Source organism: Syzygium oleosum, unplaced genomic scaffold (genome assembly GCF_021117445.2).
Source record: "Syzygium oleosum isolate NSW1041296 unplaced genomic scaffold, Sole_v2.1 Sole_v2.20, whole genome shotgun sequence".
NCBI lineage: Eukaryota > Viridiplantae > Streptophyta > Magnoliopsida > Myrtales > Myrtaceae > Syzygium > Syzygium oleosum.
Genome location: NW_026607504.1, coordinates 2,541,916 through 2,568,425, shown reverse-complemented (window position 1 = coordinate 2,568,425; position 26,510 = coordinate 2,541,916). Strand labels below are relative to the sequence as shown.

Below are 26,510 nucleotides of genomic sequence, written 5' to 3'. Positions count from 1 at the left end.
CTAAGTTAAAAGCTTACGTGCAGCTCGCTTTCATAGTACCACCAATCATGATTAGAGGAAATAAACTTGGACAAGTTGCCAAGAATCAAATTCAATTCGTGAATTGTTGGGTGGAATGAAACTTCATTATCATCATAGGCCCACTGTAATTATCTAAATGGAGAAAGACGATGCATTTTCCTATGATCATGTCGACCTTGATCGGTGTCGTATGTAATCCGGACTCTCTTGCAAAAGGAAAAAAAATAGTATTAACCATATGTCAGCTGGACTCTTCTAATCTGGCCCATTGTCACGTGGAAATTTTATGGTTCAGTCTACCAAACAACGAGATTGGTGTCGTATGGAATCTGGACTCTTCCATCATAAGGAAAATTTCTGACTATAAATTGCCAATGCTACTACAAATTATGCAAAATTCTGACATATGAGGACAATTATTTACTCATTGGGCCTTCAAGTTTAGGAAAAATGACACAAACAGTCTCCAAACTTTGGTCAAATGTGCAACGTGGTTCATGAACTTTTAATTTGTTCAATGTCGTCCCTGAACTTTTAGTACATGTTCAATTTAGTCCATAAACTATAAGAAAATGTTCAATGTAGTCCTTCCATTGATTCAAGTTTCATGACTACATTGAATATTTTCATATAGTTTAGGGACTACATTAAACATGCACCAAAAGTTCAGGGACCATATTGAACAAATCCAAAGTCTAGAGACCACATTGAACATTATGCTAAAGTTCAGAGACTACATTGAACAAATTAAAAGTTTAGGGACAAAATTACACATTGAGCTAAAGCTTAGGGACTGTTTGTGTCAATTTCCCTTAAGTTTACAAACTGTGAAGGACTGTTACAACCATAGGCGTAAATTCGGGTCGACTCCAATTTTTTCATGGGAAGTTATGGACGCTCGAGTATTCGAAAATATAATTTACTACATGCGAAGAATTGTGGTTACTAACTTCTCGTTTGCAAAAATATAATTTACTCAATGTGAATCTGTAACTCATTAGATTTCTCTGTAATGTATATTATATATTATATAATTTATTCACATTCATATACTAGATGAAGTATTTTCTTTTCTTTTCTTCTTTCGGATAAGTAAGTAATACATGATTAGATATTAATGCTGATGCGAATTTTAGTTTGCTCACGGTACTGCTTTTCGCTCGAGGATTTCGATCAAAAGCTTTGAACTTTAACCGAAGGGTTCAACATAAACTAGGCATATATGCGCACGGTGCAACGTCAAAGTAGTAATTCATTCAAAGGGCATACGAAATGGAGGACGTGACCCATTTCCGTGAATTCTATAAAAATGGCTGAGCAATCTTTCGTTTGGGACGTTTACTGTGTCCTTGGAAAGCTAAGGGAATGGTCTCGGGATCCGATTTGCATTCCTAAAACATCGGCAACCTTCCCAGCCCGATGCAGACCAAACTTTCGTAAAAGCATTTCCAGGAAAGTCTGTAGCTGTTACCAATTGAAAAACTGGGGCCTGCATGTCGTGTCCTGGCTCAATCCACAATGGCAAAAGCTGCAAGGTCTGTGAACAGGCGTTTAGAATTTAATGATAAAACTGCCAGAAGATGGTAAGTGAGTAATATCTCAAAGTCTCTCTCTCTCTGGGTTAATTTTATCGTAATCAGGTGATGGAGGTGATTGAGGTTCAGACAAAGACCATCTGCGTGTATTTTTATATAGGTAGGAGTACCAAGGTCGAGATACATATGTACGTGACAAGATAAAGACAAGCAATTGCCTAACGTTCAAAAGTTTCCAATCTACAAAACACCAAAACCAGCCAAGTGTATCAATGGACGATATATATAAACGCGATATATATTCTGAGGAAGTCAGCTCAGAGTTATTTTGTCTGCCTAGTGTCGAATCTGGGGCAAGATCGTTATTATTATTAGCAGCCTCTTCATTCTCATTCACTGAACAGCTCTTCATTTTTTATATCTGAACTCCTACATCAATTGGTGTGCTTGAGGAGAAGCAAAAGCTCAGAGCCCAAAGAACCCAAGTTCTTCGATCGATGGCTCTCCTCTGGAACTTACCCGGTACATTAATACTATCATGAACAGTGTCTTTGCAATGAAACTGACAAAGTCTCTTTTGTTTGAATGGAACTGATATTATTTGTTCATTGTACTGTATCATTGAGACTTCGGCATGATTTTTCACCTTTCCATGTATGCTTTAGCTTACTTAGTCGGCAACAACAGAGGCTTCCTCCGGTTTTAGTTTTTCATTCTTTTTTCTGATATGCTGAAATCAGAGGCATTCTCTTGGATATGTGATGGAGAGCTTGATTTCGGTACTTGCACCCAGAGTAGCATAATCGATGGCATCAACCTGCTTTTCCTTTGCTCTTTCTATGTCTTGTGGATCGCCGTCAGCCTTAGGAAGCGCAACGCCAATGGAAACAGCATTAGGAGGGACTTGGTACTTGTCGTCGTTGCGGTCTGTTGCGCATTTAGTAGCCTTGTGCACTTTGGTGTCGCCCTCCGGAGTCTTATACTTCAAGCTGACATAAATAGACCTCAGAGCTGGTTGCTTCACTTTGTTAGAGGATTGATATGGATGTCTTTGACCGCTTCGTTGCTTGCTGCGAAATCCAAGTGGATGAGAACCTTGGTCACTCTTTGGTGGGTTGCCTTCTGTTTGCTCGTCACAGCTCTGAACATCAGGCTCTTGTTGAAAGGGCTCGGAATTGGAGTTTTAGACATTGTGACTTGGCCTGTAGACTTTCTCCTTGTGTTCTGTGCCTTCAGGAAATATGTTGTGGTTCCGGAACCGAACCCAGATGAGAAATTATACGAACCTCTATTAGGTGCAAAGCCTGATGATTCCCGGTCACAGCTCAGCTGTGCCAGCTGCCTCAGCAAGTTGACATTTTCTTGGATTAATCCATTGTTACGCTTGGGGTACTCGAAACTGCTAGAGTTTGAGGACATTCCATCTCTTGTCTCCGAGGACGAGGCTCATCTGGCGTATAAAAAATTTGCACTTGCATGGGATTCGGTTGTAAGCGATCAAAAGTGTTCGCAGAGTTACTTGGTTATTAAGACCATTGCAAACGTATATTTCCAGGAGAACATTTTCATAGGCTTATGTGCCCTTTCCCGAACGATATCCGTCGTCGTTTCCCCTTTGTTACTGTACTGGTTTGTGAATTACTCGAATGGAGGCGGGGGAAATTTGTCAGAAGGGTTCACTATTATTGGGTGCTTGATGCTTGCCAAGCTGGTTGAGTCCTTTTCGCAGAGGCATTACTTCTTTGACTCCAGGAGGTCCGGAATGAAAATGAGATCGGCTCTTATGGTGGCAGTCTACAAGAAGCAGTTGAAACTTTCGAACACCGGAAGAAAACAGCACTCAACCGGCGAAATCGTGAATTACATTGCGGTGGATGCGTATCGGATGGGTGAATTCCCTTGGTGGTTCCATTCCACTTGGAGCCTCACACTGCAACTCTTCTTGTCCATCGGTGTACTCTTTGCGGTGATTGGCATTGGTGCTCTTCCAGGCTTAGTCCCGCTCCTCATTTGCGGACTCTTGAATGTGCCTTTTGCCAAGATCCTCCAAAACTGCCAGTGCCAGTTCATGACCGCCCAAGATGAGCGGCTGCGGTCCACTTCAGAGATCCTGAACAGCATGAAGATCATAAAGCTGCAGTCGTGGGAAGAAAGATTCAGGAACTTGATTGAGTCGCGCCGTGCCACCGAGATGAAGTGGCTGGCCGAAGCCCAGTTCAAGAGGGCTTACGGAGGAGTGCTTTATTGGATGTCTCCGACTATAATTTCTTCGGTGATTTTCTTAGGTTGCGCTCTCTTGCAGAGCGCCCCATTAAACGCTAGTACTATCTTCACGGTTCTTGCAACGTTGCGGGCTATGGGCGAGCCTGTTAGGATGATCCCTGAGGCCCTTTCTATATTGATCCAAATGATGGTGTCTTTCGATCGCATCAACACATTTTTGGTGGACGATGAGCTAAAGAACGACAGAATAAGGGAAGTCCTGGTGGAGGATTCATCTAGCACCACGAGCATACAGATTTTTTCAGGAAATTTTGCTTGGGACGTGGAATCTGCAATCTTGACTCTGAAAGACATAAACTTGGAAGCCAAATGCGGACAGAAGATCGCGGTCTGTGGTCCAGTCGGGGCAGGCAAATCATCGCTTCTTTGTGCGATACTAGGAGAAATAACCAAAACCACGGGAACTGTGAGTTTTCAAGACATCTATGCCCGTAAAATGTGCACCTCTGTCATGCACCTAACTTTAATTCTTTCATGTATCTTAATTTAGGTTAAAATATGTGGATTAACCGCCTATGTTTCTCAAACTTCTTGGATCCAAAGCGGGACGATTAGGGACAACATACTCTATGGAAAATCGATGGATGAGGCCCGATACAAGAAGGCCATAAAAGCGTGCGCACTGGATAAAGATATCAGTAGCTTCAGTCATGGAGATCTCACAGAAATAGGCCAGAGAGGGCTCAATATGAGTGGTGGACAGAAGCAGAGGATTCAACTAGCTCGGGCCGTCTATAACGATGCAGACATTTATCTTCTCGACGATCCTTTCAGTGCGGTCGATGCGCACACCGCTGCAATACTTTTCAATGTAAGAAGTTGAGCTCATATTTTTTCTAAGGAAAAAATAATTGAGAGAAACTCCAGTGATTAACAAGCTTGTTGTGCTTTTCCGAGTCTTTTACTGCAGGACTGTGTCATGGGCGTGCTTGAAAATAAGATGGTCATCCTAGTGACCCACCAAGTGGAATTTCTCTCAGATATGGATCGAATTTTGGTAAGAACCGGTATCCATACTTCTCATATGCATAATTAGATAAGTTTAGGACAGTGGTACTTTCTTTTTCGGATATGCTAAACATGAATTGCTTTTTGTGCTATGAAGCTCATGGAGGAGGGACGTGTTACACAGTCGGGGAGCTACCAGGAGCTCTTGACTGCAGGGACAGCATTTGAACAGCTTGTGAATGCTCACAAAGAAGTTTTAACCACATTTGGACCTTCAAACAGTGAAATCCCTGGTGAAACTGCGGATTCCATTTCGTTGAAGCATGAGGAATCTAAAGAGAATAAACAAGTCGAGATATCCGAGAAGGCCCAACCGGGAGTGCAACTTACAGAAGAAGAAGAGAAGGAGATTGGTGACGCTGGGTGGAAGCCGTTCTGGGATTACATAATGGTGTCGAAAGGATTAACCCTTCTGTTTTTAGGCTTGCTGACGCAGTTAGCATTTGTGGCGCTTCAGGCTGCATCCACCTATTGGCTAGCAGTAGCTATTCAATTTCCCGACATTAGTAGCGGCACTTTAATAGGTGTATTCACGGGGATTTCGTTGCTTAGTGCTGTGTTCGTGTACTTGAAATCCTTGTTTGCAGCCCATCTAGGTCTAAAGGCCTCCAAGGCCTTCTTTTCAGGTTTCACTGATTCGATATTCAAAGCTCCGATGCTCTTCTTTGATTCCACTCCAGTGGGAAGGATTCTGACCCGAGTAAGATCATTTTCACATTCATGTTTCATCTTCAGCATTATAATTTTGTATCCAGCACTTACCATATAAAGAATCAGGCTGATGTTTAAAATTTTGCAGGCTTCATCAGACTTAAGTATACTAGACTTTGACATCCCATTCTCCATCATCTTTGTGATAGCTGCTGGAATTGAACTTCTGACTATAATTGGGATTATGGCGTCGGTCACGTGGCAAGTTCTCATCGTTGCGACTTTTGCAATGGTTGCTGCAAAATATGTTCAGGTGATTTTTTTAAGTCTAGACCTTTTGAATTTGTCTATATCTGTTGATCAAGAAGGGCTAACCGTGTTCAGTCCTTCGACATAAAAGGCATATTACTTGGCATCAGCGCGCGAATTAATAAGAATCAACGGAACGACAAAAGCTCCTCTCATGAACTATGCAGCCGAGACATCCCTAGGTGTGGTCACCGTTAGAGCTTTTAACGCAGTAGACAGATTCTTCTGCAATTTCCTGAAACTCGTGGATGCCGATGCGAAACTTTTTTTCCACTCCAATGCACTAATGGAGTGGCTAGTTCTGAGAATAGAAGTACTTCAGAACGTGACCCTACTCACTGCTTCTCTTCTCCTGATTCTACTTCCTAAAGGATATGTGCCTCCAGGTAACCAAAAATTTAAATGAAAACAGCTTGAACTTATTGAATTGTCAAAAATACTAGTTAAATTTGTTTATCCCGGTCTTGCAGGGCTTGTTGGGCTATCTCTTTCTTATGCTTTTACATTGACGGGTACTCATGTTTTCGTGACCCGGTGGTATTGCTACTTGTCAAACTACATTATCTCGGTGGAGCGGATCAAACAGTTCATGCACATACCATCTGAGCCTGCAGCGGTCGTGGAGAATCATAGACCACCTTCTTCATGGCCATCAAAGGGTCGAATCGAGCTGCAAGAACTAAAGGTACAAATTGCAATTCAAAATCAGAAATTTTTTCCAGGTTACTGATACTAAGGGTTTTTTTTCCTGCTTGGTTTCAGCTAAGGTACCGTCCCAACGCACCGCTCGTGCTGAAGGGTATCACTTGCACATTCAAAGAAGGAAGCAGAGTCGGCGTAGTTGGAAGAACAGGAAGTGGGAAAACGACTCTGATCAGCGCATTGTTTAGATTGGTTGAGCCAGCAAGCGGGAAGATCTACATCGATGGGCTAGACATTACTTCCATTGGATTGAAGGACTTGAGGATGAAGCTGAGCATCATCCCTCAAGAGCCCACTTTGTTCAGAGGCAGTGTTAGGACTAACATGGACCCTCTTGGCCTTTACTCTGACCATGAGATTTGGATGGTAATATGCACACAAGTGCTCATTTCTGGACTTCATAATATGCCTCCCAATTAGATCATCTTTTTCGTGGATGTGGCAAATTAACCCTTGTTTATTTCTCAATGTGTAGGCTTTGGAAAAATGTCAGCTCAAGGCCACAATTAGCAGCCTTCCAAATCAGCTCGATTCTTTCGGTGAGCGTCGTTTGTTACATTACATGTATCACTCTAATCAAGGCTTGAAAGTCACTAAAATCCTACTAAGATACAACAATAATAATTCATATCTATGCAGCAGTACCTTACCTAAGTGCTTATACCAATATCGTCAGACCTTAATCAAAATGATTTTGAGTCTTTTTTCTGCTAATGGGAATGTGAACCGCTTGTCTAAATTTCAAACAGTAAGTGATGAAGGAGAGAATTGGAGTGCTGGGCAGAGACAGCTATTTTGCTTGGGAAGAGTTCTATTAAGGAGGAACAGAGTCCTAGTTCTTGATGAAGCCACTGCTTCAATTGATTCAACAACTGATGCAGTTCTTCAGAGGATCATCAGGCAAGAGTTCTCAGATTGCACTGTGATCACTGTGGCTCACAGAGTCCCGACTGTCATAGACAGTGACATGGTCATGGTCCTCTCTTATGGTAAGTTTCTCACGATCCTATACATTTATAATTTCTCTCATGATACAATTACGAATCCATTTTCTTATTCTAATTCGAGTTTTTGATTAATCTTGAATTGTTAAAGCATATCTGTCTCATTGTCAATCGCGACGGGAAATATTAAAAGCCGGGATGGATTGGGATCGTGGCAAACTTATTCAAAGATAATATCGTGTTAAGCGGATGATTTTTTAGTTGTCCATGGACCAATATGGCACCAAATGATTTTGAAAAAAATAACTATGATGGGAGTGCTGAGAAAGAGTGATTTCATTTGGCGTACTAATTGCGTGAAAAAATTATTACACAAATAGGATTTAGAAAACTGATACATGGACAGTTTCAAATTTTGGTAATTGTATTCATTCCGTTAGTAAATGTGAGTTTTCATTTCATAAATATTTGTATAAATAAAAATACTTTATTAACTAATTATTTCAAGCTATACAAACAATCAATTTTAGAAAATTATTTTCCGAATCATTCATTTTCCTTAAAACAAACGGAGTCTAACTATATACCTTATATGATTTTATAATAAAAAACACCACGATTTTTTTAAAATATTTTAAACATGGATCTTATTGGTGTTTTCTGCTTCATTTTTTGAAGGAAATCTGGTGGAGTATGAGGAGCCCTCAAAGTTGATGGAGACCAATTCTTACTTTTCCAAGCTGGTTGCTGAATACTGGTCAAGTTGCAGGAGAAGCTCCTACCAAAATTTACGCAAATATCACTGCTAAGGCACTCTTATTTATTATCAATTAATAATTATTTTCTCACGTGCCTTTAGCCTTTAATGTCATAGCTTTATAATAAAGTACATTGATGTACTATATGTATCGCGCCTCGTGTGTTTGTTGCAATAGTACGTAATATTATTTTGTCATCTCTTGGAGTCTATATGAATACCCCAACCACTGTTTTAAGGTTAAATCAACATGTTCGAGCCATTAATTTTTGTCATAATCAAATCAGACGACATGGATGCTCGTATTATCTAAGCAACGGCGTACTAAATATAATCCTAAGGCGACATGATTTCAAACTTTCATTTTATCAAACCAACCGTTCTTTAAAATCTAGTATCGTCCACAAAGATTGCACAAATTTTCCGGTTAATATTCTACCAAGAAGAGCTTTTCTCATCACTTTTAAAACGATCTTGTAAACAAGTCTTTGTAACCCCTAACTTCTAACAATTACTAAATAATGAACTCTTTTTGGCATTTGAAAGGGAGCCAAATTCATCCTCCACTACATCGACTCATCATATCATATTATATATACTATGATTACTACAATTTCTCAAGTAGATAAGCAAGTAGAGCAAGCGCGGCCGATTTACTCTTTTTCAGGTTTGTTCTTGAGGAGGCGATCGATAGGCACCTGGTTGCCATTCCACGCGAGAAGAGAATTTACCCAACAGCCTCGTGGAACATACTCTCGCCATTGTTTAAAAAGGTCGACTCAACATGCTGGGAAAGGGGGCGGCTGTTCAGTGCGAGCGTGATGCAATCCGTCCCCCAACGAACCATGGAAACGCCCAAGCAAGCGACCTGAATTACGCCTGCGAGGCCAATGCCCGCAAATGGTGTTAAGATATGAGCCCAAAGAGAAGAGAGTTTGAAAAAAAAAAAAAACCAAGAGAGGCTTAGCTCAGTGTACCTCCTCAGCCCGAATAAGGTTCAAGAGTCTTCTTCTTCCTCTTGCTGTTGGATTCGTAAAATAGAAGAAGAGAGGGAAATCGCGGTGGTTGGTCAAAAAACATCAATAATGGTCGGAACACACCTTTTGCATGTGATTGATAGGTGTTTACTTGTTGTTTTTTCCTCTTGCAAGTCAAGCTTTTGTTTTTGGAGTTAATACCGTAGCCCTAGCTGTGTTGGCTTCGCCGGTGACGCTTCGGCCGAGATGAGCTGTTCATGGTGATAATTAGGTCCTTCACATCCCTAGAAAACTTGTAGGATTTTATGGATTATGATTTGGATTTCCCATTTGAGAGAGATTTATTTTTTGAGAGTATCGGGACATGCTGTACAGTAACTTGACTAGCAGCTATCACTGCCAAATTTCGTTGTTTTCCGATCAGATTTTGGGTTCCGAAGCCTAGGGTCATTTAGTACCTGAAAAGCCCTTTCTTTTGACAGTAAGCCCACTCGAATCAAAGTTCGATAGAGTGATATGATGCGACAAAGTTTGTAGCGCGAGCGAGAGTAGCTGTTGTAATTAGATAGTCAACGTGGGGCAAGTGATGAGGCCACGATTGTTGAAGTAGTGGGTCTTTTGATAACCGTTTGTGAATACACGTCGTTGCATTCGAGGAGTCATGTAGGTTCGCATTTGCTTTCTTTGCAACCGTTGTCAACTGTTTTAGTAGCTATAGATAGTAAGATTGTAATTCGAGTAAAGGACCACCGATCAATTAATGAACATCAGCCGTTGTATTTTTTCTTTCTGTCATCTTTATATTCCAATACCCATTTAAATGGCTAGTCGTAATTGCCTCTAATTTTTGTACCTTTAAATTTCTCTTAAATTCGTGTTCCTATCCATGAATCAACAAAGGACTCTTCACATCCTTTGTCGATTTCCACATTGATACATATCTCGAATGGTGCATTATCGACACTTTTCGGCGAAGTAGAACTCTGTGGACAATTTACCGTATATATGACTAGATCGGAATGCTGATATGAAATTTAATTTGCTTCCGTCATTGCTTTTCGCTTGAGGATTTTGATCAAAAGCTTTAATCATTAATCAAAGGAGTTAAGATAAATACGAAATGTATGCACCATGCAACGTCAAAATATTACATTTAAAAGCATATGAAGACGAGGAAGCTTTTGTATATTCTATGAAGACAGCGTTCATGAGCAATCTTAATTTGGCACATAAATTGTATCCATCGAAAGTAAGGGAATTGCTTCCGGATCCAATTTGCATCTCCCATAACATCGGCAGTCTAACTTTATCGATGCAGACCAGATTTCCTCATAACATATTCAGGAAATACACAAGATAAGGCACGGCACACGAAAGTCTGCAGACTGAAACTGCAACGTGTCATTTCTTGGCTAAATCCATAATGCCAAAAAGCTGCAAGGTCTGTGTGTACAGGCGTTCATAATTTGATGAAAAGACTGCCAGAAGATGATGAGTTGAATATGTATTATTCGAATCTGTAATATTGCAAAGTCTCTCTGTCTGTTTATCTTTTCGCAGTTACGAGATGGAGGTGATTGAGGTTCAGACAAAGACCATCTGCTTAAATTTACATAGGTAGGAGTAGCAAGATTGAGATAAAGACAAGCAATCGCCTAACTTTCAAAAGTTGTTAATCTACAAAACCCCAAAACCAGCCAGGAATTTCAATCAAATGTATATATAAATGTTCTGAGCTAGAAAGCTCAGAGTTCTCGTCTGTTTAGTGTCAAATCTGGGACAAGATCATTATCATTATTATAAGGCTCTTCATTCTCATTCATTGAACGGCTCTTCTGTTTTTTTATATGAAGTCCTGCATCAATTGGTGTGCTTGAGGAGAAGCAAAAGCTCAGAGCCCAAACAACCCAAGTTCTTCCATCCATGGCTCTCCTCCGGAGCTTACCAGGTACATCAATACCATGATGAACATGGGAGTGTCTCTGCAATGAAACTGACATTGTTTCTTTTGCATGAATGAAACTGATATTATTTATTCTCAGTACCGTACAGTTGAGATTTCGACATGTTTTTCGCCTTCCGCTGTATGCTTTAACTAACTTAGTCAGTGACAGCCGGGCTTACTTCAATTTTGATTTTTCATTCTTTTTTTGTTATATGTTGAATTCAGAGGCATTCTCTTGGATATGTAATGGAGAACTTGATTTGGGTTCTTGCACCCAAAGTAGCATAATCGACGCCACCAACCTGCTTTTTAACTGCACTTTCTACGTCTTATGGATCGCCGTCAGCCTTAGAAAGCGCAAAACTAATGGAAACAGCACTAAGAGGGACTTGGTAATCGTTGTTGCCGCAGTCTGTTGCGCATTTAGTAGCATCGCGCACTTCGATGTCGGCCTCCGGAGTCATTTACTTCAAGCTGACATAAATAGACCTCAGAGCTGGTTGCTTCACTTTCTTAGAGGATTAATATGGATGTCTTTGACGGTTTCGTTACTTGCTGCGAAATCCAATTGGATGAGAACTCTGGTCACTCTTTGGTGGGTCGCCTTCTGTTTGCTCGTCACAGCTCTGAACATCAGGCTCTTGTTGGAAGGGCACCGTATCCAAGTTTTAGACATTGTGACTTGGCCTATAAACTTCCTTCTCCTGTTCTGTGCCTTCAGGAAATATGTTGTGGTTCCCAAACCCGAACCAGATGAGAAATTATATGAACCTCTATTAGGTGCACGTATAGAGTTGGGAATCACTAAGCACGAATCTAGGCATTGGGTTAAGAGCGTAAACAAGAAGGGAATGGTCCCGATTCATGTGGGGGGGTCATACGAGCTCTTGATCCAAGAAGAAGTCGGTGGGTCCAAACGAAGCTCGAATTGACAGTCATTCTGGCCGTCGTTTAACTTTAATAAATAGTATGATTCACCATCATCACATTATCAAACGGGTTAGCTTGTGCCACAAGTCTTGGGGTTTGCCTCCCAAGAATGATACATGACATGAAATGCAGGGAAATTACCAAAAAAATGCTAAATCCATTTCACTTGTACTAATTAAGTCATAAACCTCTTAATTTGGTCAATTTAGTTCTAAACCCGTTGGCGATTTACTAATGTAGTCCATCCGGCCAATTTTGAAATGATTGCTGACGTGGACACTGACTATCATCGGAAGCACGAACCCTATGCATACGACGTCCAGTTGGCGTGATTTTTGTGTTGTTGTAATTGTGATGAGAGCTTTCTAACGAGCATAATGTTGATGGGGTCAATCCTGAAAACCACGGACGAGGCCGCGCTTTCCAATAGAGATAACCCTTTTGTACCTGCAACTGAGAGAGAGGGAGAGAGGGAGATGGTGTCGTGGGTGTTCGGGCACGGCTCTCTCATATGGAAGGCTGGGTTCAACTACGACGATCGCCTAGTGGGCTTTCATCAGAAACTATGTATTCAATTGTATATCAACACGTTAACCAGTGCAAAAGCCTGGACTTGACATTGAAAGGACTTGCCACCGCAAAAAACAAAGAATTGATTTGGCTCAATTTTATATACCCGTGAACAGCATAAACGAAGATATAATCGCATGGGATCAACGCAATTGAACGAAGAAAGAATCTCAGGCTCCAATGTTATCATCAATGCCGAGCATTGGTGATTAATCATATGTCGAAATCGATTAAAGTTTATGTCATAATCATAAATTTGCCACCGTCTCATGAAATAGGACCAAGGGCTAGATTTTCTTTGAATCGCTTAGTTTAGGTGTAGGCGTCACTCAAAACGCATGCGATTACTATATATCGACTTTCAGTTGGGAAGTACATGCAGAGTTAAGCGATTCAAAGAGGACGATAGAACCATTTGCTTTCTTCTAAGAAAAGAAGAGTGCTAAACTTATATATGTTCGAGGGCAAATGAAAAGCATGACACGACGTTTCTTGCATAACATGGGTGTTGGATGGGTTCACTCCCATGTGGAGGACGCCCAATGAATTGTAAGCCTAAGGCTTGAGCCCATATATCTATTCATATGGAAAAATAGGGTTTCTCACTATTATTATGTCGTATCCGAAAAAGAACGTTTTTTGAGAGATGCAGTAACGAGAGAGAGAGAGAGAGCAGAAAATCTAGGTTTGAGAATATATCTGATGTTGACGTTGGAAGTCGATTTGTGGTCCGATTGAGTTGAAATTTTGTCAGCGTGCTCGTGCCACATTCTTCTCAAATCTGATTGATTTGATTTTCAGTTGAAGGTCCCTACATCAGGTTTTTGTGGGTTGCACCAAAAGTGCGTTTTTGGTGAGATTTATCTTTTATCTCTTGTGAAGTTCATGTATATTATCAAGAATGATGTTCTTGATGTCTTTGCTGCTATGTACCTCTAGTATTTACTAGAGAAGAACTTTGTTCACCCAGTTGAGCTAATAGTGAATATTTTTGGGTGAACTCCGGTCCCATGGTTTTTTATCACCTCACACCGAGGAGGTTTTTCACGTAAAAAATTGCCTTGTGTTTGCGTGCTTGGCATTTATATTTCTCGATTCAATTGTTTCCTATTAGGTTTGCACAAGAGGGGAGATTATTTTGTTCCATTGCGCTAATCCAATATTGTTCAGATTGTTATTGTTCTTCCAACAAAGATGTATCAGCGCTTTGGTTATTGCTGGATTTTTCTACCTAGTGTTAAACAGTGGAAACAAATACGAGTAGAATGGTTACATTGAATGGTTCGAATTATCATGTTTGGAAAGGAAAAATGGAAGACATTTTGTAGGTAAATGATTATTATTTACCCATGTTTACTGATGAGAAACCCGAGAATAAAACTGATGCTAAATAGGCTATATTTCATCGTCAAGTGTGGGGTTACATTAGGCAGTGGGTGGATGATAATGTTTTGAATCATATCATTGAGGAAACACAAATACGCAATTTGTGGTATAAGCTCGAACAATTGTATGCTTGAAAGACTGGGAATAACAAGTTATTTCTGATAAAACAGATGATGGCTTTGAGATATCAAGATGGGAGTCGTTTGACTAATCATTTAAATCCTTTTCAAGGAATTATAAATCAACTGGCTGTGATGGGTATCAAGTTTGATGATGAGATACAAGCGTTATAGTTGCTTGGTACTTTGCCGGACTTGTGGGAGGTGTTTCAAACGCCTTTGTCTAAATTCAGCCCCGGATGGTACGATTACCATAGATTTGGCCAAGAGTAGTGTTTTAAATGAAGAGATGAGAAGAAAGATACATGGATCCTCTTCTTCACATTATGATGCCTTGGTTGTTGAGAAAAGGGGAATAAGTGAGACTTGAGGTCCGAGAAATAGAGATAAAAATAGAGATAAAAGCAAAGGCAAATACAATAAATTTGCAATTGTTGAGTGCCATTATTGCCATCAGAAGGGACATATTCAGAGGTTTTGTCGTCAGATGAAAAGAGAAAAAAAGAAAAAGAAAAGTAAAGAGAAGAAAAGTGATATTGATAGCGATGACAATCGTAGTACTGCAGTTGCAGAAAACTTTTTCATTGTCTTTGATGGTGATGCAGTGAATTTTATATGTCATGAGATCAGTTGGGTAATTGATAGTGGTGCATATATTCATGCTACATCTCGTAGGGATTTTTTTACATCTTACAGGTCAAGCGACTTTGGAGCTGTGAAGATGGGAAACAATGGACTTGCTGAAGTTGTAGGCATTGGTGATGTGTGCCTAGAGACTAGCAATGGCACGGGGTTGGTATTGAATAATGTTAAGCATATACCTGATATTCATTTGAATTTGATTTCCACAGGTAAGTTGGATGATGAGGGGTATTGCAACACCTTCAGTGATGGTCGATGGAAGCTCACTAAAGGTTTTATGGTTGTGGCTAGAGGTAAAAAATATTCTTCGTTATACATTATGCATGCAAAGTTGTCTATAGATAAAATTAATGCAGTAGACAACGGAGAAACAGTTGAGTTATGGCACAAGAGGCTTAGTCACATTAGTGAAAAGGGTTTGTCAATATTGACCAAGAAGAAGCTCTTTTCAGGAATGAAAAGTTTAGCACTGAAGAAATGTGCTCACTCTTTAGCAGGAAAGCATAATAGAGTTGCATTCAAAAGCTCTCCTCCTTCAAGAAAGTCAGTTATTCTTGATTTAGTGCATTTTGATGTTTGCGGTCCTATGAAGACAAAATCATTTGGTGGCTTTCTTTATTTTGTTACTTTCATAGACGACTATTCAAAGAAAATTTGGGTTCATACCTTGAAAACTAAAGATCAAGTATTAGATATTTTAAAGCAGTTTCAGGCTTCAATTGAGAGACAGATTGTAAAGAAGTTGAAATGCATTAGAACTAATAACGGGAGAGAGTATACTAGACCTTTTGATGAATATTGCAAGCAACAAGGTATCCAACATCAAAAGACACCTCCCAAGACACCTCAATTAAATGTCTTAGCTAAGAGAATGAACATGAGACTGGTTGAACTTTCACAAGCAAAACTACCAAGATCCTTTTGGGGTGAGGCTTTGAGTACAGTTACACATGTATTAAATCTTACTCTATGTATTCTTTTAGAGTTTGATATTCCTAATAGAGTTTTGAAATTCAAAGATGTTTCTTACGATTATTTGCGTGTCTTTGGGTTCAAGGCATTTGTGCATATTCTCAAAGATGAGAGGTCTAAACTTGATGTGAAACACGGCAATGCATATTTATTGGCTATGGACAAGATTTGTTTGGCTACAAGTTCTATGATCCAGTTGAGAATAAAATTGTAAGAAGCAGAGATGTTGTCTTTATGAAAGATCAGACAATACAAGATATTGAGAAATTAGAGATGATTTTAGTGTCATAGGTTAGTGATAACTTGATTGACTTGGATCCAGTTCCTTACACACATATTCCTGCACAGGTTGATGAGGGGTAGCACGAAGTGAATGTTCTAGACAATGGACATATTCCTGAACATGTTGAGACAGATGATACCGTTCATGAACCAAAGACTCCATTAGATGCTCCACTAGATATTATAATTCGGAGATCTGTTAAAGACCGATGACCTTCCACCAGATATTTTGCAGATGAGTATATATTATTGACTGATGCAGGTGAACCAAAGTGCTATGCAGAAGCAATAGAAGATGAGTGCAAAAGCAAATGGTTTGATGCAATGCGGGATGAAATGTAGTCACTTTATGATAATCATACTTTTGAGCTGATGAAGTTGCCTAAAGGCAAAAGAGTTTTGAAGAACAAGTGGGTGTATAGGTTAAAACAAGATGAACATGCTTTACAACCACGATACAAAGCTAGATTGGTTGTTAAGGGATTCGGTCAGAGAAATGGTATTGACTTTGATGATATATTTTCTCCGGTGGTAAAATGTATTCTATCCGTGTGGTTTTAGGATTGGCAGCTAACCTAGACTTGGAAATTGAGCAGATGGATGTCAAAATAGCCTTTTTACATGGTGACTTGGAGGAAGAGATACATGAAACAACCAGAGGGTTTCAAAGTGAAAGGAAAATAGAACTATGTGTGCAAACTGAAGAAGGGCCTCTATGGCCTAAAGCAAGCACCGAGACAGTAGTACAAAAAGTTTACCCCAGCTATGATAGAGTAGGGCTATAAGAAGACTTCCTTGGAAAACTGTGTGTTTGTCCAAAAATTTTCTAATGATGACTTTATTATTCTCTTGCTTTACGTTGATGATATGTTAATTGTTGGTAGGAATGCTTCATGAATTGGGTTATTGAAGAAATAGTTGAGCAAGTCTTTTGCCATGAAAGACTTGGGTCCGGCGAAGCAGATTCTTGGCATAAGAATTACTTGGGACAGAAATGCTAAGAAGTTCTTGTCGCAAGAAAAGTATATTGAGAAGACTCTTCATAAATTTTGCATGGACAAGACTTAAGTGGTTAGCACTCCTCTTGCTGTCCAGTTTAAGTTGAATACGAAACAAAGTCCCACGATTGATAAAGAGAAGAAAGACATGGAAAGTGTTCCATATTCCTCGGCTGTGGGAAGCTTGATGTATGCGATGGTATGTACACGCTAGAGTTGGCTCATGCAGTTGGCATTGTTAGTCGTTATTTATCAAATCCGGGTAGAGAGTAGGGGTGAGTATGATGGACCGCCCGAACCGGGACCAGACCGGCCAATTTGGTTCGGTTTGCAGGAGTATCGGTCCGGTTCCCTGGTTCCTAAAAGTGGAATCGGTTTCCGGGCGATCCGGTTCCCGATTCTAGGGTGGGAACCGGACCGACCGGATCGGACCGATAAATATATATATTTGAAGGAGAGCAGATTTCAAAATTTAATTAGTTCTTGAAAACTAGTTTAAACCTGTGCTATAGTGGTGGAAGTGCTTGTACCGATCAAGATTGTAAATGCTTTATCTTATATATGAGTGTTGTTTTGGTTCTTTTGCTCCGTTTGTTATGAGGATGACCCCTTTGGTGCTGTATCGTGTATCTTCACCCATCGAGAAAGAATTGCAGGGAAGATTTTTCTTCACCGCTTTGGCCCAATCAAAGATGTTGAAGGTCCAAAATGGAGGTTGCAACGTACTTCCCACTTTTCTTGTTTTGGCCTTTTCCCTTTTCATGCTAAAAACTGGTATCTGGAATGACACATTGTCGTCTAGCTACAACCACTGCTAGTTGAATAAAGTTGAACATCTTTCTCTTACTCTTATTGTAGAATTTGATTTTCGGTTTTTACTCCTCTATTTCAAAGTACAGATATGTCATCTGTGAACTTGGAGCAGCATATGCAGGTCCCTCGTTTCTTCTATCTTTTTCTTGCACAACTGAACATTGATTTTCAATTCATTCCAATAAGTGATTGGTTCCATTGGAACCGGTCCACGGTCCCAGGACTAGCCGGTCCGATCCTCGATCCTAGAAATTGGGAATCGGTTCTCCCGGTCCAGTTTCCGGTTCTTGGGTGGGACCGGACCGGACCGGGAACCATTCACCCCTAGTAGAGAGCACTGGAATGCAATGAAGTGGATCATGAGGTATTTTCGGGGAACTTCCGGTTTGAAACTCAGTTTTGGAATCGGGAAACTTAAGTTAGTTGGATATACAGATTCTGACTTGGCTGGAGATATTGATACTCGTAAATCTACTTCTGGTTATTTGATTTCCTTTGCCGCTGGGGCTATGCCATGGAAGTCAAGGTTGCAGAAGTGTGTTGCACTTTCTACAACCGAAGCTGAATTTATTGCGGTGATCAAAGCTAGTAAAGAGTTGTTATGGCTAAAGAAGTTCTTGGAAGAACATGGGTTTAAGCAAAAGAGGTACGAGTTATTTTGTGACAATCAAAGTGCGATTCTTCTTGGTAAGAATTCATCTTTTCATTTTAGATCGAAACACGTTAATGTTAGATATCATTGGAAATGAAAAGTTGTTAGAACTTAAGAAAACCCATACGGACCATAATGATTCCAATATGATGACGAATACTCTACCAAAGGAGAAGCTTGAACATTGCCGATTTATAGCAGGGATGGTGAATCCCTCCATATCGTCGTGAGGGGGAGATTTGTTGGCTGGGTTCACTCCCATGTGGAGGAAGCCCAATGAATTACAAATCCAATGCTTGAGCCCATATGTCTGTTCATATGGAGAAATATGGTTTCTCACTATTATTATGTCGTAGCCGAAAAAGAACGTTTTTTGATAGACACAGTAATAAGAGAGAAAGATAGAGCAGAAAATCTGGGTTTGAAGATATATTTGATGCTGACGTCGGAGGTCGATTCGTGGTCTGATTGAGCTGAAATTTTGTCAGCGTGCTCGTGCCACATTCTTCTCGAATATGATCGATTTGATTTTCAGTTGAAGCTCCCTACATCAGGTTTTTATGGATTGCACCAAAAGTGCATTTTTTGTGAGATTTATCCTTTATCTCTTATGAAGTTCATGTCTATTGCCAAGAATGATGTTCTTGATGTCTTTGCTGTTATGTACCTCTAGTATTTATTATAGAAAAACTTTGTTCACCCAATTTTGCTGATAGTGAATATTTTTGGGTGGACTCCGGTCTCGTGATTATTTATCTCCTCACACCGAGAAGGTTTTTCACGTAAAAAATCGCCTTGTGTTTGCGTGCTTGGCATTTATATTCCTCGATTCAATTGTTTCTTATTAGGTTTGCATAAGAGAGGGGATTATTTTGTTCCGCTGCGTTAATCCAATATTGTTCGGATTGTTATTGTCCTCCCAACAATATGGGAAGGTAGGTTTGGCGAGTTGGCGACCAATATAAAGTTGGGTATAAATATATACTGAGGTCCATCTTACACTTGGTGCAATGTTGTTCTTAAGGTAAGAAATCTCAACCTTTGACGCGCATATAATTGCAACCTCGGTGCAAAAGACTAAACTCGGACCATCGAGGAAAACAAGGCAAGAACTATTCGGGTAATTATGACCAGATTGCCTTTTCTCAAGATGTTCATGTTTTTGGTCCTGCAGCAAATGAAATGATCATGACACATGATTGCAACATTGCTACTCTTGGCACGAGAAAGAGGATTCAATCATTTCTTTTTCTGTCAGTCAAAACCAACGTTCAAATAGTAGCCATTGTTGCTACCCCAAAAGGCATTATTGCTTTCGAAAAGTTGGACAGAAAGAAATAATTTGTGAAAAAGAAGGAACAAGAGGCAATAATTATTTAATTTCATGGATTTTTACTTTTTTTTTAGGTATATTATCTGATGAGAACATCCTCTTCGTCGAACATGAGAATCAAACATTATTTCATGTCAGTTTGTCTCTCTCTCTCATGTTTGTTTTAAATACACTTCCACAAAGATATTATCTCTCTCTCATGTTTGTTTTAAATACACTTCCACAAAGATATTATCGTGCCAACGTGTTGAGAATTGATGACTCATAATCTTCAATTTCGCTTGTCAAACCAAATAGATTAAAATTAAAAAAGATGAACGTGAAGCTTTTAGCAAAGAATTTCATGGGGGTATCGAAGCGTCTTAACAAAGAAGGAACATGAAGCTTTGTCAACATGAGTCTTTTAATGATGAAGGGATCAGCAACGAACAATCGTTGCTAGTAATTTAATATTGATCGAGATTGAAAATCTTGCTAGAGCAAAATCGAAGACTGTATAACATTGAGAAATTTTGCAGAAAATGGTAAATCATAGAATGGTTTTTACTTTGATATTGAATTCTTGGTTGGATTTATTTTGAGCATGTAGAATGTTAGTTTAATTTAATTTCATTTCGTGCAAAGCCCACCATAATTACTCTAATATCTATAGGCCCAGCTATATTGGGGTTTATTACTTATGTGCAATATAATTTCGTTTGAGGCCCATTTAACTATGCAGGCATTTGAGGCCCTCAAATGCCTGTATAATTAATTTATATCGACTTTCAGATGAAAAGTGCATATAAAGTTAATCGATACAAGGAGGACAATATACCCTTTCGACTATGGAGCGCAATTGCACGAAGAAAGAAAATCTTAGAGTCCAATGTTCAACATTGATTATTGATATTTCTCCATGGAAAATATTATCAATGTTGAGGCCATCACTCAAATGCCCGCATAATTAATTTATATCGACTTTCAGATGAAAAGTGCATGTAAAGTTAATCGATACAAGGAGGACAATATACCCTTTTGCCTTCTACCAAGAAAGGAAAGTGTTGAACTTATATATGTTCGAGGACACATGTAAAGGACAACACGTTCTTTCTAGCATAAAATGGACAGATGGGTTTGGCGAGTCGGCAACCAATATAGAGCCGGCTACATGTATTAGATGCTCCTCTTATGTTAGGTGCAATGATCGTGTTGTTAGGCAAGAGATCTCAACCTATAGCGTACTATACTTAGACCATCGAGGAAAAGAAGGCAAGAACTATTCGAGCGATTGTTGTCTATTAAAGTTACTTGTTCAGTTAGAGTAACACTATATATATTCGTCACTTAGACAATGCGGATAGAGTTATAAACACAATTAGGCGGTGGATTAGTACAGTAAATCTCGTGTGATTAATTTGCGTCTATACTTGAAAGTGGCAACCAAACGAAAAGGATGTGGAGGCCACCACTAGCTCAAGTGTCGAGTTTCTCTTCAACTTATGCCCAAGGGGAAAGCTCAAATGAGTGAAAGTTAGGTGGATGAACTTGAAGGGCAATCCACGCCCAATTTGAGCTAAAAATGGCTGAAAACCTAGCCTAGGGCGTTAATGATAACTATTTTATTCCCGGGCCCAATTTCTGGTCAGAAGTAGATTTTTCTAGTTCTATTCCTTGGACGAGTTTCTGAACAAAATGTAGCGTTTGATAACAACACAAAATTTCTATTTCCAGAATAGAAATTCGTTTTATAGCGTCAATATAGAATTTGCAAATCGACGAGCGGCGGCCGCCGGCAGGCGGTGGCACCACCAGCGGCAGCGAACGAGCTCCGAGAAGAATTGTTATTTTTGTTTCTATTACAGAAATATAAAAGTAGAAAAATTTATATTTCTCATTTTTGTTCCAAACCTATTTCTGGGCTAAAAACTTGTCTCAGAAATAAAAAAATGAAATTACATTGTTAAAATGGATTTATGTTCCAAACTTATTTCTATGAACAGAAAAATAAAAAAATAAAATGATTATTATTCGCGCCACTAATCCATCAGTTTCAGGAGAGTGGAGAGCATGGAACCACGTCCAGAAGCTGTCCAATCCTCCAATTCACAGAAAGCCTAATGATTTTCTTTTCTTTTTTCTTTGGATTTTTCCAGGAGCATAGGAATTTTAGTGGAAAATGATATTTCTAGGACAAAACTTTTCTCAGGATGTCTATCGTTTTTGGTCCCACAGCATATCAGATGATCAGGATATTGTCGCCACATTGCTACTCTTGGTACAAGAATGAGGATCGAATTGTTTTTCTACCAGTCAAAACCAACGTTCCAACGGTAGCCATTGTTGTCAGACCAAAAAAAAAAAAAAATAGTTGCCATTGTTCTTACCTCAAAAAGTAGTGGTTATTGCTTTCCTAAAAATGGGAAAAATACAAATAATTTGCAAAAAAAGAAGGGACAAGAAGCAATAATCATTCAATTTCATGGCTTCATTGTGCTAAGAAGCGATTTTCTTTCTTTCCTTTTTTTTTTTAGGGATCATGTTTGCATGTAAAGTGTTCGATAAGTGGCTTATGTATATAAAAGAGTTAGTATATATTTTAACTTTTTATGTTATGACTAATGCAGAAACTACAACGAAATCTAAACTGAAAAGAATAAAAGAACATACGAATTTACGTGGAAAACCCATGCAGGAAAAATCACGGGAAAAGAAAAAGCAGAGTTCACTGTGGAAATTCAAGGATTACAAAAGTTGACTTGAAATAACCTTAAAACTAAATAATTTGAAAAAAATAATATTTATATTGCTCCATACGCGAGGGCCGCACACCCCCACCAAGGATTAGTGTTGGGCTGGGCAAGTCCTACGCTACCAATACTAAAACTCCATATTGTTTTTCTCAAGTTGGGTCGCCACAAATTTTAATTCGGGTATCAAAACTCAATTTAGGTCGATTACTTGAAACAAAATTCAAGACATACTCAACATCTTAGATTTCATCATTTACCTAATAAAAATGCTTCTAATGGTCAAGTACTTGGCCCTGCCTGGTGGAAAGAAAATGACACAAAATAATTTTCTCATCTCTTATTGGTGCTAGCTAGCGGAATCACTGAGCACGAATCTTGCAATGGGGTTAAAGGCGTAAGGACAAGAGAAGTTGTCGCTATTGATGTGAGGCGTCGGGCAAGCCCTCGATCCAAGAAGAGTCGTGTCCAAATGAAGCTCCAACTGACAGTCATTTGGGCCGTCGTGATTGAATGCTCATCATCACATGATTGAATAGCTTTTTTTTTTTTTTACGTGATTGAATGGCTTTAGCTTGTGGTTTTCCTCCCAAGAATGATAATGACATAAAAGGCAAATCCTTCTTTGTTCTTTTTTCCAATGACAGCCAGCGAATACAAAATGATCCCAAGAAATATCAATTGGTCCCGATGTCGTGCATTTGGTAGGATTGGTGATTCGTGGGCACGCTTCAAATTCGAGTTTCGAGTACGTGTAGTTGGAAAAACAATTGCTAAACTTGTTAAAATAATGTCGTATTTTTACTTCATGTCAGTTTGTCTCGCTCTTATATTTGTTTAAAATATGCTTCCACAAAGATATTATATCGTGCCAACGTGTTGATAATTGACTGCTCATAATCTTTAATTTCGCTTGACAAACCAAATAGATTAACGTGAAGCATTTAACAAAAAATTTCATTGGGCATTGAAGCGTTATAACAAAGTGGAACGTGAAGCTTCATCAAGACAAGTCTTTTAATGATGGACGGATCAAACGACGAATCATCGTTGCTAGTAAGTTCATATTGCTATAGATTAAGAATCTTGGTGGAGCAAAAAACGACGACTAATCACATCGATAAGTTTCGCAGGAAATGAAAAATCATAAAATGGTTTATTACTACTTTGTAGAGTTTATTTTGTATGTTTTTCTTTGATTTATTTTGAGCATGTAAAGCGTTCGTTGTTCACCCACAATTTAAAGTAGACTAACATTAAATCATTATTAGGAGAAAAAAAGCCAATAAGAACATCCAAACGAGACAAGATAGGCCAGGATCCTAAATCCAATTTTAAGTCAAAAGGGCTAATATAATGAAAAAACTAAACTAATATATCTGTGATAAATTTATTCTAAACTAATTTTTTGATTACAAAAAATATCAAACCGGTACACTTGTGACAAATTTACCCAAAACTACCAAAAACTCCAAACTAGTACATTTGTGATAAATTTACCCTATGTTAGTTTCTGTTAAATTGGATTAATACCACGAAAAACTACAAACTGATAAATCTATGACAAACAGAGGGTAAAACCCTAAAGTGGTACACTCGTCAACTATCACGTGTCATTAAACTCAATAATTTGACGGTAAAATAAAAACGAAAATTAATGTAGAGTAAATTTATCACAGATTTATCGATTTGGGGTTTTTAGTAGTCAAAAATTAGATTGGGGTAAATTTATTACAGATGTACCAGATTTTTCGTGATATCAACGCTAAGTTAAAAGCTTTACATGCAACTCGCTGTCATGGTACCGCCAATCATGATTAGAGGAAATAAACCTGGACAAGTTGCAAAGAATCAAATTCAATTCGCGAATTGTTGGGTGGAATGAAACTTCATTGTCATCATAGGCCCAGTGTAATTATCTAAATGGCGAAAAACGATTCATTTTCCAATGATTATGTCGACCTTGATGGGTGTCCTATGTAATCCGGACTCTCTTACAAAAGGAAGAAAAATAGTATCAGCCGTATGTAAGCTGGACTCTTCTAATCTGGCCCATTGTCACGTGGAAAATTTATGGTTCAGTCTAGCAAACAACGGGATTGGTGTCGTATGGAATCTGGACTCTTTCCATCATAAGGAAAATTTCTGACTATAAATTGCCAATGCTACTATAAATTTTGCAAAATTCCGACAATAATTTACTGATGGGGCCCTTAAGTTTACGAACTGTGAAGGAGTGTTACCACCACACAGGTAAATTCGGGTCTACTCCAATTATTCACGGGAAGTTAGGGACGCTCAAGGATTCAACCTTACGAGACTTTGGAATGTATTACTACATGCGAAGAATGGTGGTTACTAACTTATCAGTTACAAAAATATAATTTTCTCAATGTGAACCTGTAACTTGATTAGAGTTCTCCGTAACGGGGAAAAGTACAAAAAAAGTCCTAAACATATCACAATTTTACCAATTCAGTTATAGACCTTTCAATTGAACCAATTTAGTTTTAAACATTTTCGCATTCGTATCAATTCAGTCCATCCTACTAATTTAGACCGAAAATCGCTGACATGGATACCGACAGTCTTACGTGACACAATCAACATTGATGTGAACAAAATTTATAATTTTTAAATATTTTTTTCAGAATTTTTTTATTGTTTTTTATTTTTTCCTTTTTTTTTACACTGTTGGTCGGTGAGGTCACCGGTGAGGGCCGAAACCCTCGCCGATTGGCCGGCGAGAGCCTCCACACCCTTGTCGGCCATAGGCGAGGGCGCGGAGGCCCTCACTCATGGCAGGCATGGGCTGCAACACTCTTGCCCAGACCAGGCGAGGGCATCACGGGCCTTGCTGACCAACAATCGAGGGTTTTGATCCTTGCTTGGATTTGGACGAGGGTGCAGTGCAAAGGCCCTTGCCCATACCAGCCTATGGCCGGCAATGGTCGGCCGACGAGAGGTTAAAGAAAAAGAAAAAAGAAAGAAAAGAAAAGAGAAAAAATATTAAAAATTATAAGATTTGTTCACATCAGCATTGGCTGTGCCACGTAGGACCCTTGGCATCCAAGTAAGCAATTTCTGACCTAAATTGACCGGATGGACTGAATTGATACCAATGTGAAAATGTTCGTGACTAAATTGGTCAAATTGAAAGGTTTATGGCTGAATTGGAACCAATGCAATATGTTTAACACTTTTTTGGTACTTTTCTCCTCTATAATGTTTTTTTTTGTTGGGATAAGTATGCTGATACGAATTTTGGTTTGCTCACGGTACTGCTTTGGGTTGAGGATTTTGATCAAAAGCCTTAATCTTTAACCAAAGGGTTTACCATAAATAAGGCATATGCGCACGGTGCAACGTCAAAGTAGTAATTCATCCAAAGAGCATATGAAATGGAGGAAGTGACTATGGTTTTGCTAGAATAACAGTCTTTAAGCTATTGTTAGAATAATAGCATATTGTGAGCCACAAATTCTTGAATAAGTAGACTCCATAATAATCTATAATTATTTGTTCTTTAATTTTTTTGTGGCAAAAAACATACTGTTATTCTCACAATAGATTATGGATAGCCACATAAGCATTTCTCTTCTATATAAAAATTGCGTTCAAGAGAAATCTTCAGTTAGTACGTAAACTTTGAAAGCTAAGGGGATGGTTTAAGGATCCGATTTGCATTCCTATAACATCGGCAGCCTAACCCTGCCGATGCAGAACAAACTTTCATAAAGCATTTCCAGGAAAGTCTGTAGCTGTTTAACAATTGAAAACAGCAGCCAGCATGTCGTGTCTTGGCTAAATCCATAGTGCCAAAAGCTGCAAGGTCTGTGAACAGGCGTTTAGAATTTAATGATAAAACTGCCAGAAGATGGTAACTGAGTATATATCTCAAAGTATCTCCCTCACTCACTCACTCTCTCTCTCTCTGGGTTAAATTTTATCG

General features: G+C 39.1%; 1 protein-coding gene across 2 annotated transcripts; it reads left to right on the top strand.

Moving 5' to 3' along the window:
- Window positions 1-1,861: 1,861 nt before the first annotated feature.
- Window positions 1,862-17,050, top strand: LOC115694046 (ABC transporter C family member 8-like). 2 transcript variants are annotated; one of them, XM_056320427.1, is made up of 13 exons: window positions 1,862-2,078; window positions 2,297-4,245; window positions 4,330-4,650; window positions 4,750-4,836; window positions 4,945-5,547; window positions 5,647-5,811; window positions 5,899-6,193; window positions 6,278-6,492; window positions 6,570-6,875; window positions 6,985-7,048; window positions 7,259-7,498; window positions 8,132-8,272; window positions 17,038-17,050. In XM_056320427.1, the coding sequence occupies exons 1-12, from the start codon at window positions 2,054-2,056 to the stop codon at window positions 8,260-8,262; spliced, it is 4,401 nt and encodes a 1,466-aa protein (XP_056176402.1). In that variant the 5' UTR covers window positions 1,862-2,053; the 3' UTR covers window positions 8,263-8,272; window positions 17,038-17,050. The 2 variants fall into 2 exon arrangements, with proteins under 2 accessions (XP_056176402.1, XP_030477031.1); XM_030621171.2 differs by lacking the exon at window positions 17,038-17,050 and having other exon boundaries at window positions 8,132-8,408.
- Window positions 17,051-26,510: the final 9,460 nt, after the last annotated feature.

Coding starts and splice junctions, on each gene's coding strand:
- LOC115694046 (XM_056320427.1), top strand. CDS start 2,054: ATGGCTCTCCTCTGGAACTTACCCG. Junction 6,194..6,277: donor TAAAGGATATGTGCCTCCAG/GTAACCAAAAAT, acceptor CCGGTCTTGCAG/GGCTTGTTGGGCTATCTCTT. Junction 6,493..6,569: donor TCGAGCTGCAAGAACTAAAG/GTACAAATTGCA, acceptor GCTTGGTTTCAG/CTAAGGTACCGTCCCAACGC.